Source organism: Ranitomeya variabilis, chromosome 4 (genome assembly GCF_051348905.1).
Source record: "Ranitomeya variabilis isolate aRanVar5 chromosome 4, aRanVar5.hap1, whole genome shotgun sequence".
Classification (NCBI taxonomy): Eukaryota; Metazoa; Chordata; class Amphibia; order Anura; family Dendrobatidae; genus Ranitomeya; species Ranitomeya variabilis.
The window spans coordinates 44,627,112-44,647,696 of NC_135235.1; the positions used below are offsets into that span (position 1 = coordinate 44,627,112).

The following is a 20,585-nucleotide window of genomic DNA, read 5'->3' on the forward strand; positions in this document are numbered from 1 at the left end:
CATCAAACTTATTGAGAATTTCACCATTTCACAATTGTGTGCTTGGTTTTAACGTAACTTTATTCTTTCATAAGTTATTTACAAGTTTATGACCACTTATAAAATGTCTTCAAAGTGCTGCCCATTGGGTTGGATTGTCAATGCAACCCTCTTCTCCCTCTTGACACAATGATAGCAACACCACAGGAGAAATGCTAGCACAGGCTTCCAGTATCCATTATTTCAGATGCTGCACATCTCATATCTTCACAACATAGACAATTGCCTTCAGATGATGAGTCGCTGCCAGGGCCATGGGGTACCCGGTACTGGGTCCGGTGTTCACAGGGAGATGTCACAGTGGTGACCTAGTCCATGGCCTTGGGCGCCCATGTAAAAGGGGTATAGATTACAGTTTGTGTTCGTGATGCCACCTGCGATATTCGGTCAGTAGGGACTGACGCTGCTTTAAGGGGTCCTCTTGGGTGATGTTATGGCAGCTAGATGGTACACAGTATATCCCCAGGGCTCTCGGTGTGTAGATGGAAGATGATGGTGCAGTGAAGAATGAGAACACAGGTTTGCAGTCTTTTACCTGGTTTACTGTAGCTTCAGGCAACCGCAGTCCAGGGCACCAGATCACAGGACAGGCAGGGTCCGGCCGGCTTGGAGGCAAGTTGGGGTTCCCCTTTTCCAGGTGGAGATTAAAGCCTTCCTTCTAGCGCGGTGGTAATGTAGTCCCTTACTGCCTACGGCTTCTGATAAGGTCCTCACAGTTCTTCTCTCTGTCCCACATATAGGTTAGGACACAAACCCGTATGACAGGTGACTCAAGCCTTTTTACAGGGTCTCTATCTTGACCCGGGCTCTATGTGTCACTGTGTCTCCTGGGTGTTACAGGTGATGTATAATCCAGCTGTCCTGCTGGTATCTGCTATGTGTCTTAGAGTCTCACAAAAGCCTCAGTCTTCTGGCTACCGGTGTCTGCCCTTTGCCAGGGAGACAGTCCAATCACTGCTGTCCTCCCCAAGTGTCATTTGCCTCTGCCTCTCTCTCCTACACACTCACTGCAATCTGTTCTTCTTTCGGTGTTATCGCTGTCCAGGAGCTGCAGCACTTTCTCATTGCTGCACGGCCCTTCTGCTTCCTTCCCCTCTGTCTCTTTGACAGGAACTAACTGACTTTCCCTCCAAACCACTATATAGGGAAGTCACCTAGGAATAGGATCAAAAGCTCCCTCTTGTGGCCCGGAGTGCGAACATGTTGCATGTCTGTGTTTACTTGGTGAAAGTTATCAATCCTTGCCTCCAAGCCTGATATCACTCTCCCAATGAGGAAAGCAATACCACTGTGATGAACAAGACCCTGGGGCGCCACAATGACTCCAAAGATAAAAGTCTTAGGGGGTCAGATCGGGAGACCTTGGTGGCCATTCAACTGGGCCACAATGACCAATCCACTCTCAAGGAAACTGTTCATGTAGGAATGCTCAGACCTGACAACCATAATGTGGTGGTGCACCATCTTGCTGTAAAAACTCAGGGAACGTGCCATGAACAATTTTCTGGAAAGTGGATTGATCATCATGGGCCAGTTGAATGGCCACCAAGGTCTCCTGATCTGGCCCCCTTAGACTTTTATCTTTGGGGTCATCTGAAGGCAATTGTCTATGCTGTGAAGATACGAGATGTGCAGCATCTGAAACAACGGATACTGGAAGCCTGTGCTAGCATTTCTTCTGTGGTTTTGCTATCAGTGTGTCAAGAGTGGGAGCAGAGGGTTGCATTGACAATCCAGCATAATGGCAGCACTTTCAACACATATTATAAATGGTCATAAACTTGTAAATAACTCATGAAAGAATAAAGCTAGGTTAAAACCAAGCACACCATTGTTCTTCTTGTGAAATTCTCAATAAGTTTGATGTGTCACATGACCCTCTTCCCACTGGAAAAAATAAAGTTGGATCCAAAATGCCCGACTTCAAAATGGCCACCATGGTCACCACCCATCTTGAAAAGTTTTCCCTCTCCCACATACTAATGTGCCATAAACAGGAAGTTGATATCACCAACCATTCCCAATTTATTTAGGTATATCCATATAAATGGCCCACCCTGTACAATTGGTCACCTGCTCTGGACTGAAATATTTACTCTCTGTTGTGCCTATATGCAGTTTGAAACCAGGAGCATAAAAACAAAACCCAACCCCCAATTCCTGTAATCTGTTTCAAGGTCTCTGCTGCTAGAGGTGGATTGCACCTGACAATAGGAAGTAGACAGCAAGTTACCGAGAAAGTAGACACCTAGTGATTGCCAATTTGGAGGGGTTTTTTAGGGGAAAGGAAACATAATCTTTTAATAATGTGATTTGCAGCTTGTATATTTATTATTATTATTATTATTATTATTACTATTATTATTGTTTTTATTACTATTACAATATCTATAAAATGAGAGCAAGTTGTCTAAAAGTAAAGGGACATTTTAAGTACAAAATTATGCTCATTTTAAGTGAACGACTGTTAGATAATGTTATAAAAAAAATTACCCTTAAAATAAAAAAAAAGTTTTATATATTCTTAAGAAATGCATGTCACAACTTTGCTGAGATCTTCATGTTTCTTAGGGTTTCCTCCTACTCTTGATCTGCAATGTTTGACTTTTGTACTTGACATTCAAGTTTATTAAAAAAATATTTCTAAATTGCTGAACAGTAAAATGTCACCTTGGAATTTCATACTCTTGTTAATCTTCAGAAGAACCCTACAAAATGCATTATCTCGTCGTTAGGACATTGGTCCCGAGTGCAGATCGTGGTTTCTCCGCCTGCTCACAAAAATTAAGTCTTCATTTGTTTGTTCACAACGTCTAATTAAGAAGTCCATTAGAACATCAGTGTCACATAGTTGCTTGCTTTAATGCCTAAGAGATTAATTACTTTCTTCAACTTGAATGATAAATGACAAAGCTAAAAAATCTGTAGACAGGTTACAGCTTAATGAACTGACATGGCTTAGTGTCCATGACTTTCTTCAATTTTTATTATGGAAAACATTTTTTTTAAAAGGGATTGTCTTGATTAAAAGCAACTTATTTTAAAAAATCCTATTAAGTAATTTTGAGCTAAAGAGAAGGTGATTGGGAAAAAGTTATTTTTAAAGGGCTGAAATTGGATTAAAAAAAAGTTATAGTTTTCCTCCTCCGCTCCTGTGCTCCCAATCCCGATGCTTATTATTCTGTCCATGCTGACTCTACTTCCAGGTCCCATATTGGCACTATGGAAATGGCAGAGAGTATCCAATGACTGACTAAAGAGCATCATCTCTATGGCCTGTGATTGGATGCGAGGACATTTTATGCTATTTTCTTGGTATCAGAATTGGACTTAAAAGTGATCGGAATGGGTGAATATTGCTTTTTTATCTGCTGGATAAGCTATTTAAAAGTTGTGGGGAGGGGTCTTTGGTTCAGGTACATCCTCTATTGTTGGTGGAAAAGTATCTTAAAGACACTTTATATAAACCACTTATGTGAAATGTTCTATTTTTCCTTTTGTGGAAAAATGTACCTAAGCACTAACAGGCAGATAATTGCAACTTACCTGACTGTTGTGCCTGGTGCCATTGTTCCCCGGTAGGGAGAGGTCACAGACCACTCCTGCCGGGGATTGAGAAGCTTCCGCTGATGTCAAGTCTACACAGTGAAGGCTTCTTTTCCTGTCCAGTCTGTCGATGGGGCAGAACTTCTGAGTTTATTCTGATTGACAGCCATCTCCCCACTGCCTAACTGGGGGAGCTGGCTGTCAATCAGAATGACCTCGGAAGTCCATCACATCAGCAGAGGCAGCTGAATCCCCGGCAGGAGCGGTCTGTGATCGCTGTGTGTCAGGGAAGTGGCAGCAAAAAAACCTCAGTAAAAAAATGGAAAAATCATGTTCAAATAAGCCACCTGACAGGCAAAAATACGAAATATTACACCTGCCAGCTGCAATGTTTGGCAGTTATATCATTTCCTATGCTTTCTACAGGGTGATTTATGTCTCTGCTGCCTCATTGACCTGTTGACCTAAATGCATTCACACATTCACAAGCTTAATGACAAATACATGAACAAAATATGAAAAATTAATAAAGGAAAGCAAAATATGTACAATATATGAAAATATGCTGCCAATAGAACAGCTAACGAATGACCAAAAATGTGCATTATGTACAAACTCCATTTCTGAAGAACCCCTCTGCTACAATACACCAGAGGAACGCGAAAGAGAATAGTCCTTCCATCCTCCAGTTTTATTTGGACTCATCTCTTTTTTTATCTAATCCTCCTAACTTTTAAATCTCCATAATACTCCTTCTTATCTTTCTGGGCAGAAAGTGAAAACGGGTGCAAACAATTCCATAATAATAATATATTTTTCCATTTTTATAGCTCTTACGTAGTCCGCAGCACTTTACAATTCAGAGGGAACTTGTACAAACAAGAGAAGACGTTACAGAGTAACATACAGTGGAACGAATACCAAGAGGAGTGAGGGTCCTATTTGCAAAGTATCTATGAGGAAATAGGGGAGACATGAAAGTTGGAAATTAAAAGTGTTTGTTGTGTAAGGTCCAGCTGTCAGTATAATATATAGAGTATTCAAATAGCGCTGCATGAATCGGTCACCAGCCAGTGTCTGTACAATTACAGATACAAAGTGCTACTGAATGCATGGAAGGGAGAACGGGCAATACTTAGATTAGTGAGATGAGGTTATAGGCCAGTTTAAATAAATTTGTTTTTAGGGTACATTTAAAACTGTGGATACTGAGAATTAATAGGATTGTCTTTGGTAGTGCATTCCAGAAACCTGGTGCAGCACGAGAGAAGTCTTGAAAGTGGGAGGTTCAGATAATAGAATTCTAGAATAAAAACAAATGTCTAAATAATACACATGTCCTAAAGTTAGGAATGTGACATTGTACGGATGTCCTGCGTGTAAAAAAAATAAAGCATGCTCTACTTTTATCCGTTTTTGAGATCAGATTTGCCCATTATAAGTCAATGGGTGCTCAAATAATGGATCCCATAAAGGTTACTGTCCATATATTATGTGGGTTTTTTTACAGATTTATTGCAATTATTTATTAGGGAAGCTAGTTGGCCAATTATTATATTTTAAATTGTGGATATATGAAATGGATGTCATATGGAAGTAAAAAACTGACATACAGGTGACATACTGAGGGCATGTGGGTGACAATTTTGAGATGTGTGACTTTACATGTGCTCAATTGCATCCAGATAAAATCAAAATTGACACAAAAAATATTTAAAGGGAATCTAGCAGTAGGTTTTTGCCACCTAATCTGAGAGCAGAATAATATAGATATAAAAACAGAGACTCTGATTCCAGTGATGTGTCACTTACCGGGCTGCTTGCTGCAGTTTTGATAAAATGACAGTTTTATCAGCAGGAGATTATCATTAGCGGACACATAAACCTGCTGCCAGATGGGCAAACATATTCATGAGATCTGTATAACCCCGCCTCCACCACTGATTGGCAGCTTTATTTTATACTCTGTACACAGGCAGAAAGCAACCAATCAATGTTGTGGGCGGGGTTATACAGAGCTCAGCATTATAGAACTGTAAGATCTGTAGCAGAGAAAACTGTGATTATATCAAAACTACAGCAAACAGCCCAGCAAGTGATACATCACTGGAATCAGGGTATTTGCTCCTACATATGCTGCTCTCAAATGGGGGAGCAAAAACCTGGTGACAGATTCCCTTTATCTGGTAGAATTAAACTGAGCCATTACATTAACTATTTCTACTATAACCACAGTGTCTAATATATATATATATATATATATATATATATATATATATATATATATATATATATATATATATATATATATATAAAACATAACTGTTGATATCACTGGAGCTATATATTTATTTATTTATTTATTTATGTATTTTTTTTTTTAGCCAGTCAGTGAGAAGATGCTAAGTATGACTGCAAACAAGATGGCAGGGTTATTCACGAACTGAAAGATTGCAGAAAAATTAGGGGGCAATAGGAAATAGTAATTAAAATAAAGAAACAATTTTAAAGTTTAATCACAGCAGACGGTTTATTATAATTAGGTAGTAATATTAGAATATTCTTCTTAAGCTTGAAAAATCTTAAGAATTGTAAATTGGTGATAGTAAAGTTAAATCATAAAATGTATCATCTATATCGGATACTTATAAAACATTTATAACAACTTGTCTTAAAGTGATGGATATCCATACTTGACTGTGGGACTCTGACTGCCTGCAGCCTGCTGATCAGCTGAATGATGGGGTCGGTGGTGTGAGATCAAGACATGAAACAGACATTAACATAGACGGAAACAGACATAAGCTATATTCCTAAGAACAGTACTCATTAACACATATTGGATAAACTTTCAAGTCGATCTTCTACCAGAATTCATAATACATACTGCATACGTTAATAAATAGATCTCTAGTACCTGATGAGTCTGATGTAATAGCATTGAATTTCCATGTCAGTATGGCTATGTAATTCTGATATGCTAATGAGCCTTTTATGAGTCCTGCTAAAGAGTGAGCAAGCTCATGAATACAAGTATATTCAATTTCCACCCACTTATCTGACAACTGCAGCTTGCACTGAGCAGTGTGAGATTTTCAGCAGCAGCAGGGAGGAGGGACACTGAGGCTAGATAGGCATTGTAGAATTAACACTTTTTAAAGAGGATTATGCAACCATACTGACATATATGATCTTAATAAGTACTATCAGGTCTTTGATATCTATTTAATAATGCAACCTGTCTTTATTGTGCAAACTGGTGACACATCCACTTTAAAAAGTGTTTTTGAGATTATAGTAATATTGATAGCATATCCATGGTATCGGCCATAAATAACTAAAATGTGAAGGTCCGACTCATGAATGTGTCTTAAATAGAATTGCTGTGATTTGTAGTATCAGGCACAGCCATGAGGAAATGTTTGGTGGTATATCACATAAACAATGAAGGGAATTCACCAGAATGGGGGGTGCAAAGATTAAGGCTCAAAATGATTATGTTGAAATGTTGACAGCTCACCTTAGTGTAGATTAATAATAAAAATGTGATAACTTAATAAATGTGTCACAAACATGGAGAACATGCCTTCTCCAAATGTTACCACTTCTATTTTTCCAACTTTTAGAATCACAGCATGAACAATTTTGGTGCACACAATGATTTAAAGTAATTTTGGCACAAAAATTATACAAAAAAAAATAATAAAACAGTTGCAAGTACGATGGCAAATTCTCTGCATTAGTGCACTTGGCACCTACACTGCATTTTCGGCACACAGAGAACATATCAAGTCTTGTTGTCGCATATAGTGTACTTACTTATTCCTCTTAATTTTGGAGCTGTGTTCACCGCTAACATCTTCTCCGACAAGTCCATCTTTTTTGCCAGCTGGTGGAGACCAGGAGAAAAGTTACTTTAAAACCACAGTAATCAGAATGCTTAAATACCCCAAACACTCCAATAATGAGAATGTTATATTCTGTCCCGGAAGCCAAATGTCTTCGTGTCAAAACAATGGACTAATTCCCAATCTCTGAGCTGAACATAAAATGCTTAATGAACTAATATTTAGCTTTTAGGACTACATTGCTATTTTTCGTTCGGAGATGTTGGAGTAGATCCACGTGCTCAAATTGATTTAGACTCCTGGCAGAGTGTTTCCTTTTCTATCAGATCGTTGGCCGGACTGAAGAGCTTGTTTTCTTATCTCATTATTTCTGAGGGAAATGCTCTATTAAGATAAAGGACACCATAGTTCATTTTTATCACTTGGGATTCCCCTCTGTAAGACACAAGGGATTTGTCAAAATATCATAAGATCCCACTATGTCGTACCTGGCCCATTCATGTACTTCATTTGTATCTCCGCCAAATCCGATCCAATGAATGTACATTTTCAGAGGAGGTTGGCATAATTATAAAATGTCCAGTGTAGTGGTGGTTCCAAATATTGCACACATTTTTTTAAAAAATCTGGATCAATTAATTACAGTCTCCAAGTATTTTTATAATATATTATTCAGGTAATAAATGTGCAATGAACCACACTAGAAGGAAAAATCTGTGTCTCTAGAGTCATTTAGTGGTCATTGATATCTATACGTCACTGTATGATCCTTTAATGAACTTTGCATGATGACTGTTATGGATCTCATGAATAGTAGCCAAATCAGTGTCTTCTCTAAAAGGAGTAGGTACTATCTTTTTTTCTGGATTCTTGCCCCTCGGTAGTATAGAGAAACATATTGGTTGGCTGGGTGAGTGGCCATTGATGCAATACAAGGGGGGAATATTGTTTCTCCTATAGGAGGCCACCAGCTAGAGTTGAGCATTTGACAGTCTATGCAATGTTATTTTGTAAAGAAAAAATGGAAACTAGCAATCACTCAGAAAGAATACTGTCTTTTTACTGCCATCTATTACAGGTAACTGCGCTATAATTCAATGTTCAACTCTTTAATAAGCCTTGTATGATGACTCAGGAAGATGTGCACAGTAACATAACTATGGGACAGAGGAAGTACTTTGAGGACAGCCGCGCAGATCCCCGGGCAAGTACAACTCTTAACTATATAAGATTCTACATCTGGGCAAGAAAAAGTAAAATTACAACTACAGAATGGGAGGAATAGAACTAAGCAACAGCAAGTGTGAAAAAGATTTGGGTATGCTAATAGATCACAGACTGCACATGAGTCAACAGTGTGATAAAGCAGCAATAAAGGCAAACACAGTTCTAGGATATATTAAGAGAAGCATAGAGTCTAGATCATGTGAAGTAATTATCCCTTTCTATGCCTCCTTGGTCAGGCCTCATCTGGAATACTGTGTCCAGTTCTGGGCACCACATTTAACAAAAACATTGAAAAACTGGATCAAATTCAGAGAAGAGCTACCAAGATGGTGAGCGGACTGCAAAGTATGTCCTACGAGGAACGATAAAAGGATCTGGGAATGTTTAGCTTGCAAAAAAGAAGGCTAAGAGGAGACTTAACAGCTGTCTACAAATATCTGAAGGGATTTCACAGAGTAGAGGGATCATCCTTATTCTCATTTGCACCTGGACTCACGAGGAGCAATGGAAAGAAATTGAAAGGGAGAAGATACAGATTAGATATTAGAAAAAAACTTTTTGACAGTGAGGGTGATCAATGAGAGGAACAGGCTGCCACGAGAGGTGGTGAGTTCTCCTTCAATGGAAGTCTTCACACAGAGGCTGGACAGACATCTGTCTGAGATAGTTTAGTGAATCCTGCATTGAGCAAGGGACTGGACATGATGACCATGGAGGTATCTTCCAACTCCAAGATTCTATAATTCTGTGATTCTATAAGGGTGCATTAGAGCCCTTCAAAGGGTACACATGGGACATTATTACTGCATATCAGGCCCAAAGTGGGCATTAAAATGACACCAGCATTTCTGAAGTACAGCAATTAAGGTATCACACAACAGCAGGGGCAGAAACAGGCAGACAATGAGTAGGAAGGAGAGTCTAGGTTGGGGATGTTCCTGGAAATGTAGAAGTTTGCTTTGTCTGTACTGCAAATACTAGTTGTAGTTTAATTAAAGAAGCGCTCCCATCAAAGTTTTTATCCTCTTAATATAATGCAGTCATCATATTAGTCATCAGTCATGCAGTCATGACGCAGCACTGTGCACTTACAATTGCTCATTTTGCCTTTCTACTCAGCTAATTCTTCTCTTTTTCATTAGGTCTATGACATCACATGATTAAAAACTGACTAGCTGAATCCTTCTAAGCTCTGTGTAGATTCAGGAGGTCCATTTTCCGTGCATGAATCATCACTGATAAAGTTCCTGGCAGGGAGGAGGAGGGAGCAGCTGGCTCACGAGCTGAAGAGGGGGATGACTCATGCAGGGAAAAGTGACTTCCTGTTTCTACATAGAGCACAGAAAAGAGAAGAATTAGCTGGGTAGAAAGGCAAAATGAACAATTGTATCTACACAGTGCTAAATAATATGATGATTGCAATACATTAAGAGGATAAAAAACTTTCATGGGAGTGCTCCTTTGAGAAGTCTTCATGCCGGTCAGGACGACATGAAAAAGACAAAAACAGTGAAGGAGCAAATAATCATCTATAATGATAATTAATGAAATAGAATGAAATAATCACAGCGCTTAGTTACTTGAGGGAGATTCCAATTTGCGCTTATGTGGTGGGTCCTCAATGATGCGATTTATGTCCACTCTGTTCTTTAAGTCAATTGGCTTGTCCCAAACTGATAATTGAATGGTAGGGTTGAAAAAAAATACTTTGTCGTCTCCTGTCCATACTACACACCTAGGAATAGAAAAAGAATACAAATAACATAGAACTTTACAAATGCTTACTGCTTAACCTCTAAAAACCTGAATTACATTTTCAACTTTGATTATTATCCCTGAGAGCTGCATTTAAGTAGAGCGTGGGCACCGGCTTAAATGAGATAAAATCCTTCTGCTTGCTTAGTACACCTGGAAATGGCAATATTCACTATAACTTGAAATAGGGGAGTATTACAGTATTTAGCATAAGTGATCAGGAATCTGCAGGGTAAAAAAAAAAGTAAAAAAAAAAATCAAAACATTCCCTTTTAAAAATAAATTAATATCAAAATGATAAAAATAAACATATTTGATATTGCGTAATCCATTTAAGCCAAGTCTATAAATTCATAAAATTAATTAACTCATATGGTAAAATAGAAAATGGATAAGTATGTATGATCAAAATGTCATATATACTCCAAATTGGTTTCAATAAAACCATTAGCTCACTACACAAAAAAACCCTTGCATAGTTCCATCAATTTGAAAAATAAACATTTTAATAGTCTCCGAAAATGGGAAAACAATTTTTTTTTTGCAAACTCCAGAATTTTTTTAGCATTTAAATAATAATAAAAAAAGATATGTATAAACGTGCTATTTCCATAATTGAACTGACCTGGAAAATCATGTACGATGAATAAATGTAGAAGCTAAACCCCCAAAATCAATGACCAAATTGCATTATTTTCACCATTTCATCCCACTTCAGTTTTTTTTTACCAAATTTTTCAGTACAATTTATGGTAAAATGGATGTTGTTATTCAAAACTACAACTCGAACCACAAAAAACTAAGCCTTCATGCAGCTATGTCCACAAATAAAAAAAAGTTATGGCTCTTGGAAGATGGGGAGTGAAAAATGCGAAATGTAAATACAAATATTGGCTGTGGAGTCAAAGGAGTAAAGAAGTTGTCCACTATTTGGACAACTTCTTCTCATACCCTACGCTTGGCTCCGATAAAATAGAAAATCTTATTCTCACCTCCCGTGCTGGCACCGCTCCCTTAATGTCGGCACCTGCTCTTCCCGGGGCTCCCGTGCTGTTGTTGTGACACGTGACCCCGGTGCTCAATGAGCGCTGGCGTCACTGCCCCGGCCTCCTGTCGAATTGAACATGAAGAAGAAGAGAGAGCGCTGCAGCCCGGACTTCCTCTTCATGTTTGTTTTGTCCAAAAGTGGAGACAGTGACGCCAGCGCTGTTTGGGCACTCGGGTCACATGTCACAACAACTGCACAAGAGCCCCGGGACCGCAAGTGCCGAAACCACTGGAATGGCGCCAGGACAGGAGGTGAGTATAAGCTTTTTTATTTTATCGGGGTCGAACATTTAGATCAAGAAGAGGTGGTCCAGCCAGTGGACAGCCTCTTTAAAAACAGAGATAGGACAGAAGAATGAATATATCTTTGCCCTTGGTATGGGAAACTTATTTACTGCGCTGATGATAACCATGCTTTGATTCAAAACTTATATCACTATTACATTTAAAAAAATGGAGAGGAGAAGAGAGAATGGTTATTAGTCCGAAGGCTTCATTCCAGGAATCACAGGACTTTTGTTCCTGTGACAAAGCTACTTTGGTCTCCAGCAAAATATTTATCCTTTACTTCCATTTTATAGAAATTGACTTTTTTATGTATCTTAATTATAAAAATAAAGAAATAGACAAATATAATTGTATAATGTAATATTCATGATTACAAAATAATCAATCTGGGCCTCTGAAAAATATGATATGGGGTTAACCTTTAATGAGCACACAATGCTGATATCAGTAATTGGGATTGTTACAGTAAGTAAGTAGCTGATCCAAGACATTTAAAGGGAACAATTAATAATGTTCCCGAATCACAGGCAGCATAAATGAGAGCCTTGCTTTGCAATTGCAGCCAGGTATATTTTACTCTGAAGCTCCACTGGGTTTAAGACTAAACATACTTTGAAAAGCTAACCGGAGACTATATGATTAAGTTGACTTGTTCGATGCGGTCCCAGCTGGCTTCTACCCATCCCCCTTTATTTGTTTCACAGGTCTCTCTGTAGGGGTGACAAGGAGGGTCCTGTCAATCAACTAAAACAGGGTGGGGAGAATCCAGCTGGACTAGTCAGCCAAGGCATATAGTCCTCAGCCAGCTTTTCTAAGTATGCTTGCTCTGATTCATGCTACCTGTGGTTCGGGTGACACAAGGGTAATACAAAGGTAATAAAAGGTTTCCTTTAATTTTATTTTGTGTATGTGTATTTTTGAGGATTTGGAGGTTGCACCTCTGTAGGAGAAGCTTTGGTTTATGGTTGGGTTTTGGCTCCCTGCATTTTCTGAAAAATACCTTTAAGATTTAATGACTAACAATGCGGAATATTCTGCTTGGAATAATATAGTATCATTTCATTTCACTGAATATATCAGGCAAACAAGCCAGAAAGCATGTCTGCGTACAGATGTAGATGTATGAGATGAGGGTAGATTGCATTCACGGTCTCTTGTAAATCTGAGAAGCACTAATTTGTTCCACCTGCATCGGTGATGCTTAAACAGCCTACAGACTGAGCACCTGATGGAGTAAATATATGGTTATGTGCCAGTAAGCAGCTGGGCATGTGAATTGTGTTATTAAACAGAGCAGAAAGCAATTAAGATGCATTGTAAATTATGCAGATTCAAGTTAGCACCAATAATGCCATTCTGCGAGAGTACATCAACAGAGTATTCCTCCAGTACAACATATTTACATGATTTCCAGACTCGATGTGATAGAGAACTTTGGATGGAAATTATGCCTTCAACTGAATCTCTGCCAAAAAGTGGAGTTGAACTTACTTAGGAGATGTGTTCGAACATATTATATTCAAGCAGGAGTGTACATACAAGGTAACAATAAATGACAAGGTACAGCGAGCTCACAGGACACTTATTGGATCAAGCGTAATTGACATCTTACAATATCTGAGCTCAAAGTGGAGGCTACGCTATCACACATCTGTGAACATGGCCATAAATATTGGCCTAAGGTTTGATGAGCCCATCGATATCGATGGGAGCGGCTAAAAGTCTTTTGTTGTGTTGCAGTTTTCAAACTTTCTCTTGACAAATAATGCTTGCGGAGAGACGGATCTGGCATGGTGGACTTCCAACGAGCAGATCCTTTTGTTCTCTGTGGCTGCCACCAGAGTAATCAGGCAGCAACTCTAAAATAGAGAATACAAGAGCAATCAGTAAGGAACAAGGGCGGACATATCATTGGTGCAACCTGTGCAGCCACACAGGGGCACAAAGGGCAAGGGGGGCCATTTCCAACCACCAAAGCAGGTTGAATTATGCATTGTGATATATTATTGTATTGCAAAGGGCCTGTATGCTGTTCTTGCACAGGGTCCTTTTATGTCTTTGTCCGCCAGTGGAAAAGATGAGTGTTCCTATATATGGTGAAATAAGAATTGATAGCTGTCAGCTATTTTTTGTTGCAGGGGCCTTAAATTATTGATTATCTGCATTGGTCAGATAACTGAGTTAGTTCCAAAAAAAAAAACCACATTCACTGAGATACTGTCAGGAATCTGGAATTGTCCCAAACAAAGCTGGATATTTATTGGAACTTAGTTCTATAGACAGGAGCTACGCAAAATCTAGGTTGAGATGAGATGATTAAATCTTTTGAAATTCCTATTTGCCAGATTTTTCAATTTTTTCTAGGATATTCAATTGCAGCTAATTAATTTGTGACTAATTGAAAGTACTCCACAGCTTCCAATTGCTTTAAAAATATGTATGACACAATTCTCTTTTCTTGAAACCATAATCTTTTTCACTGCCTGTGCTGGGGTGATATGGTGTGTGTGGTATCATTCTGTCTATGTTCATTTTTTTTAACTAATTTTAAGAGTGTTGTCTTGTTGCTCTGTATCTATCAGTGTATTCCCCGTCTTGTTTACAGTCTTAATTACCTTACAAAAGGTACAGTAATCAAATTAGCTCAGTTACCATCTGTGGCCTGAATGTGTCCATGCCTCTTGGTGAACCCCTGTTGACATTTTCTGAGTGTCAATTCATGACCACTCTGCTCTCTAAAGGTACCGTCACACATAACGATTTCGTTAACGATATCGTTGCTTTTTGTGACGTAGCAACGATATCGTTAATGAAATCGTTATGCGTGACAGCGACCAACGATCAGGCCCCTGCTGGGAGATCGTTGGTTGCTGTGAATGATCAGGACCTTTTTTTGGTTGCTGATCACCCGCTGTCATCGCTGCATCGGCGTGTGTGACGCCGATGCAGCGATGTCTTCACTGGTAACCAGGGTAAATATCGGGTTACTAAGCGCAGGGCCGCACTTAGTAACCCGATGTTTACCCTGGTTACCATTGTAAATGTAAAAAAAAAACACTACATACTTACATTCCGGTGTCTGTCACGTCCCTGGCTGTCAGCTTCCCGCACTGACTGTGAGCGCCGGCCATAAAGTAAAAGCAGAGCACAGCGGTGATGTCACCGCTGTGCTGTGCTTTACAGCTGGCACTGACACAGTCAGTGCGGGAAGCTGATGGCGAGGGACGTGACAGACACCGGAATGTAAGTATGTAATGTTTTTTTTTTTTACATTTACAATGGTAACCAGGGTAAACATCGGGTTACTAAGCGCGGCCCTGCTCTTAGTAACCCGATGTTTACCCTGGTTACCCGGGGACTTCGGCATCGTTGGTCGCTGGAGAGCGGTCTGTGTGACAGCTCTCCAGCGACCACACAAGGACTTGCCAACGATCACGGCCAGGTCGTATCGCTGGTCGTGATCGTTGGTAAATCGTTAAGTGTAACGGTACCTTAAGGCTATGTGCACATGTAGGAAAAGAGGTGCAGAATTTTCTGCGCAAAATCCGCATCTCCTGGCAGAATCCGCAGCCGCGGATTGGCTGCGGATTTTGTGCGGTTTTTATGGAGAATTGATGCGGATTTTGTGCGGATTTTGCCACTGCGGATTTTGTGCAGATTTTCTGCAGTTTTTCCTACTGCGGAATTTTATCATGGAGGGATGCAGAAATGCTGCAGATCCGCACAAAAGAAGTGACATGCACTTCTTTGAAATCTGCAGCAATTCCGCACTGATTTTTCCGCACCATCTGCACAGCTATTTTTTTCCCATTTAATAACATTGTACTGTACATCGCAGTGCGGATCTGCAGCGTTTCTGCATGGAAAAATCCGCTGGAGATCCGCAGCAAATCCGCATTGTGTGCACATAGCCTCAATGCCGTAAATCATCCCCTGTAGTGCCTTGATTTCTGAGGCAACATTCCCAGGTCTGGTGGCCTTGAAAACTTCCAACCTGTCTGCCTACCCCTTAATATAAGGAGTGGCCTAAAGTGGACAAGTAGACAAGTAAGATAGATCCTTTGTTGGATGTTGATGCTAAGGCCAGAAACTCCAGAGAGACTTGGAGAAACCCGGATTACCCTGGAAGATACTGCTGGTGGAGCCCTATACGGAGACATATGTATCTGGAGCTGCAGTGCTATTTCTATCTCTAAGCCGAGGCTTCAGCTTTCATCTCCTGGGGCATTTATCTGATTACTGGGCTGTATCCGTGTTCCTGTACTATTTTATCCTCTGTGTGGTGGATTACTTTATGGACCTTTCAGTTTGCATATAATAAAGGTTCTTGAGACTGTTCACTTGTATCTCGGTCTGTTGATTGTGTGACACTGCAATAGGACCATGTGACGCTTCAATTCTGTTACACACACTATCTCTACAGTGTTTTATAACTTTCATATCTCTCTTTATTTCTATGTCTAAGCTGTGAGCTGTAAAGTTCTCTTACTATCCTGAATCATCACAAAATGGCTGTCCTCTCTTTTTGATAACCAGCCATGATATAGCTGACAGCTGCAGATTTCAAAAATCTTCAAAAATAGAAGAGACCAAACGTCATTTTTTAATTCATTAATTAATTTATTTATTTATAGCACAGGTGCTGCTTGATGAAAACTCCTATCAGTGCCGCCTGCTCTCACTGTTTTCAGTCACAGTTGCTGGCCCATGCTATCATTTGACAGAGTGGGAACAGCAGCTCTATAACTGGTGGCAATGATCTTACCACTGATCGGAGCCCGTGTTTGCCATGCTGTCATGCAGTTGACAGCATGGCAATCAACTGATGTCCCGCCCCCCATTCATCTGAATGAGATCCGGGTTCAAGTACCATTCTGGTACCCGAACCAAACTTTTTTAACTGTTTGGCTGAACCCACTTGACCCAAACATCAGCGGGTTTGCCCATCAATAGTAAGGAATCCAAGACATTTTGGTGTAGTCTTGGGGAAGTCACAAAAAAATAGGTTTCAAGTCCTCATGTACATGCGTTTATTTCACCAAAAACACTGCAAAAACTGAGAGCAGCATTTTTGCACTTATTTATTGCTTTTTATTGCTGAAAAAAATGCTGCAAAAATGCTAAAAGAATTGATTGTTTTAAAAAACGCAGCAGTTTGCCAATTCAGTCAGGAAAAAAAGAATACGCGTGTGCATGTGATTTCTGAAATCTCATTGCTTTTGCTTGTACAGTAAAAAGCAGCTTTTCATTTGCATTAGAAAATGCAGCAAAATGAAATGTATGAACAAAGCCTTAATAGCATGATAGAGTAGATACAGCTTATTGGATAAGAGCTTCATGAAGATGCCCCCAAAAATGTACAATTCAATTCTTTGGAAATAATGTGCTGCGTCTATACTTGTGACTGAAAGAAAAAAATAAACTTGTTCCAAATCAGATAGCAGACTTTTTCCCTTCCCAAGAAACAGAAAAGGGATAAAAAGAAAGATGGTCTCAGTAATAGCCAAAACATTTTACTGTGATGGAAAAATGATACAGTACTTTTGGACTTCTCATAAAACAGATTTGAATGGACCCTCGATTCATTGAGGTTACTACTTCTAAAACAATATGTCCTCCGAAATTACTCCAATCACGGCTCACTGCAGAATCATCCTATTGATATTGATATTTTGTGGCCAGCAAGTTGGCTCAGTGGTTAGCACTGTTGCTTTGCAGCGCTGGGGTCCTGGGTTCAAATCTCACCAGGTAAAACATCTGTAATGAGTTTGTATGTTCTCACTGTGTTTGTGTGGGTTTCCTCAAAGCCTTCTGGCTTCCTCCCACACTCCAAAGACATACTGATAGGGAATCTAGATTGTGAGCCCCAATGGGGACAGCTCCAATAATGTTTGTAAAGCGCTGTGGACTTACTGGCGCTATATAAGTGATTAAAATAAAAAAACTTCAGCGAAATATTTCTGTTAAAAACTCCATATAAAAAATAGATACATTCATGTTCCCTTTAGCCAAACTGAAACCTTGACTTAGGGAGAACAGGACAGAAGGCAATGCTTCCTGGTAATATATGCAAATAATAACTTTCTTATATATATAAAAAAAAAAAAATCTGCCTGTAATATTTTAATAAAAGTCAAAGACTTAGAAGACCTTAGAACATGGCTGGAGTATAGCCTGGGACTTATCTGTGGACAGATCTGTTTCAGCCATACAGCCCTTGTGAGCTCGGAGCTACGATCATGCCGGAGGCTCCTTCATAATGAATTAATCATTTACTGTACAGATCAGGCACAGAACAAGATCATTGGTTTCCAGGCAAACTATAAACTAAGCAAATCTCACTTGAGCGTAACATACTTCTCAATAGCAATGATTTCTTTTTACAAAATAAATAACTTAGCAAAATCAGGTAGCTTTGAGAGATGTTACTTATGATTCTTGTCGGAGAAACATTTATTATCACAGCTGTACAACACATTTTTATGATGTCTCCGCAGAGCAGTTTTTCACTCACGCATAAATTTGGCTACAAAATTCAAAGGCACATTAAATTTAAATGCAAATCCAACTTTATTGTCAGACGTGTCGTAAAATTGCTTTAGTAGTTTTCAAGATGACAAAAAAATATCAATTTTTTTAATAAACTGTTGATAAACATGGGTATATTTCCATCACTGGCTTATATAGAAACTATTTTGGCAAAGTTATATACATTTTGTGAGGCTCTGTGGTATATAACGTCATATTATAGAGTTCTACTTTATATTTTATGGATCACTCTTGCATTGTCTAATTCATTTCCAAGAAAGTTGATAAAAAAAAAACATCAGCAATTCCAAGTTTTTCAACTCCTCTTAATGAATCAAGAGTGTCTGATGAGTGAGGTGCACCTTTGTGCACTGCAACACAAATCTTACTCTAGTCTCCAACTGGAGTAAAATTTCTGGCATAAAGAACACCACCGCTCATTATTGTATTAGATGCATGCTGCCCCTGCCGCTCTGCTGTCCCACCCCAGGTTTGACCATTTGGGCTGGAAGAAACTGGCGTGAAAACTGCAAAAGTTGCTATATTTTTGGGTAATAATGCATTGGGCAAAAAATTGTGACTTTTCAAAACAATTTACACCTAAATTCTGGCTAAATTGCCTTGAGGAATCAGGGTCTATAAGTTTTCCCAGCTGTAGATATAAGATATAAGATATTACTAGTGTAATCCCTGTACTTTCTAGAAAAAAATACAATTATTATTTATTCACCATAACTCAAATGAAAGGAAGTTTCAAAAGGATATCTCTTTAAAACTACCTTCCACACAATTGTTGGAAGTGTTTTTGGAGTCTAAAACTGCATATTTAACTGTCAATTATCATGCACATTTTTTTTCTGGACTTTAAAAAATCAGTTTTCTACATAATGGGACAGATTTACTAAAATGGTTAAGTTTTAAAAAATAAAACAGCCATTCTTGACTCATGCCTAATTTATCACAATGACTGATGCTGGAGGATATATTTGTTACATGTTTTGACACTATTGTCCAACTGTACATCAGCTATTTGTTGGCTTTTTTGTTGCCAAAATTGTGTGGAATTTTATTACATAAAAACCTGTTGTCAATGACCACAGCAAAATAAAAACATGTTCCAGCTCACAAATAGAGAAAGAAACCCTAAAGTTACTGAAATGATTTCACCTATCAGTATGTCTGGAAGCAGCGAGTGACAGTTCAGCTGTCCAATCTAGGACATGGGCGTGCTGTGCTGTTAGTATGTTGATGGACAGCTCAGCCATCCAATCAGGGCTGGGTTTTCCTCCTTGTGTCTGCTATTCCAGTGATTATGTGGTGCCCCTGAGGGTCCAGATGCCACAAAGGTACTGCATCGCAGCCAGAGCTGTGGTACCCCAACTCTCTGGTAAGGAGGGGGGCACTGTACAGAACCCTAACACCTACACCCAACACTAGACCTCCCCAGGCCAGGGAGGGATTAGGTAGAGGGAGTGGGTGGAGAAAGTGAGGTGGAGGGGGGAGCTAGAGACAGGAAGTCAGAAAGAGATGCTGAGAGGAAGTGGAGCTGAGCAGACGTGTGGATCTGCAGCTCCTGTGAGTGGAAGAAAGGGAGAAAGGAAAGTGAAGACAAGGGGTCTCAGGGGCATGGGAAGTTCAGTAGCCACCCGTGGGGCTCATATCCAGATGTGGAGGGATGAGGTTACAGTAAGGTGGACCCCTAATCTAGTGAGAAGACTTCACACTCAACTAGGAACCCAGAGGCTGCAGTTACTGTAAGTGTTGCAGCCACATTTGCACTGACACGCTGAAAAGGTGGGCACAGAGGATCCAGGGGACAGAGAGAACATCGCCCAACAAGACCCACGTCTACCACCTCGGGATACTGGGTGGCAAGCGCAGGGCAAGGGAGGAGGCAGCCAGTGCAGAGAGTCAGTCAGGAGAGGCATATAAAAGGGGGTTCTGAATAGGTACCCTGAATTGCTGGAGAGTTTTCTGGACCTTTAACTTGGAGGACTCAGCACCCAGGCTGGGGAGTAACAACAGAAATGTAAGTAAAAACGTGAAAACTGCAACATGCTGTGTCCTCTCACTTCTTTCTGGCATCACCTACTCTGCTCCTCTACCTGTCACTAGCAACATTGTCACCCACTCCACTAACTGCCCTGGGGACTAAGCTTTACCTGTGGAGAGCTATAGCAACTGAGCAGCATTGCCATCCGCCACCAGAGAACTGTACAGCAGCATCGGCTAACACCTTTATTGCCGAGTACCACAGGTGGCATCACAAACATTTCCCACTTACAAACTTTATTCCCATTCTCCATT

At 39.7% G+C, this 20,585-nt stretch overlaps 1 protein-coding gene across 1 annotated transcript in view; it reads right to left on the reverse strand.

Annotated features, from left to right (window-relative positions):
* TCERG1L (transcription elongation regulator 1 like) overlaps positions 1–20,585 on the reverse strand; it is a 268,237-nt gene that overhangs the window by 50,724 nt on the left and 196,928 nt on the right. Inside the window, exons 8-9 of the mRNA XM_077258434.1 lie at positions 10,241–10,395; positions 7,405–7,474 (exon numbers count right to left, since the gene is read on the reverse strand). Of these exons, the coding sequence (XP_077114549.1) occupies positions 7,405–7,474; positions 10,241–10,395 (225 nt within the window). The remainder of the gene's footprint in view (positions 1–7,404; positions 7,475–10,240; positions 10,396–20,585) is intronic.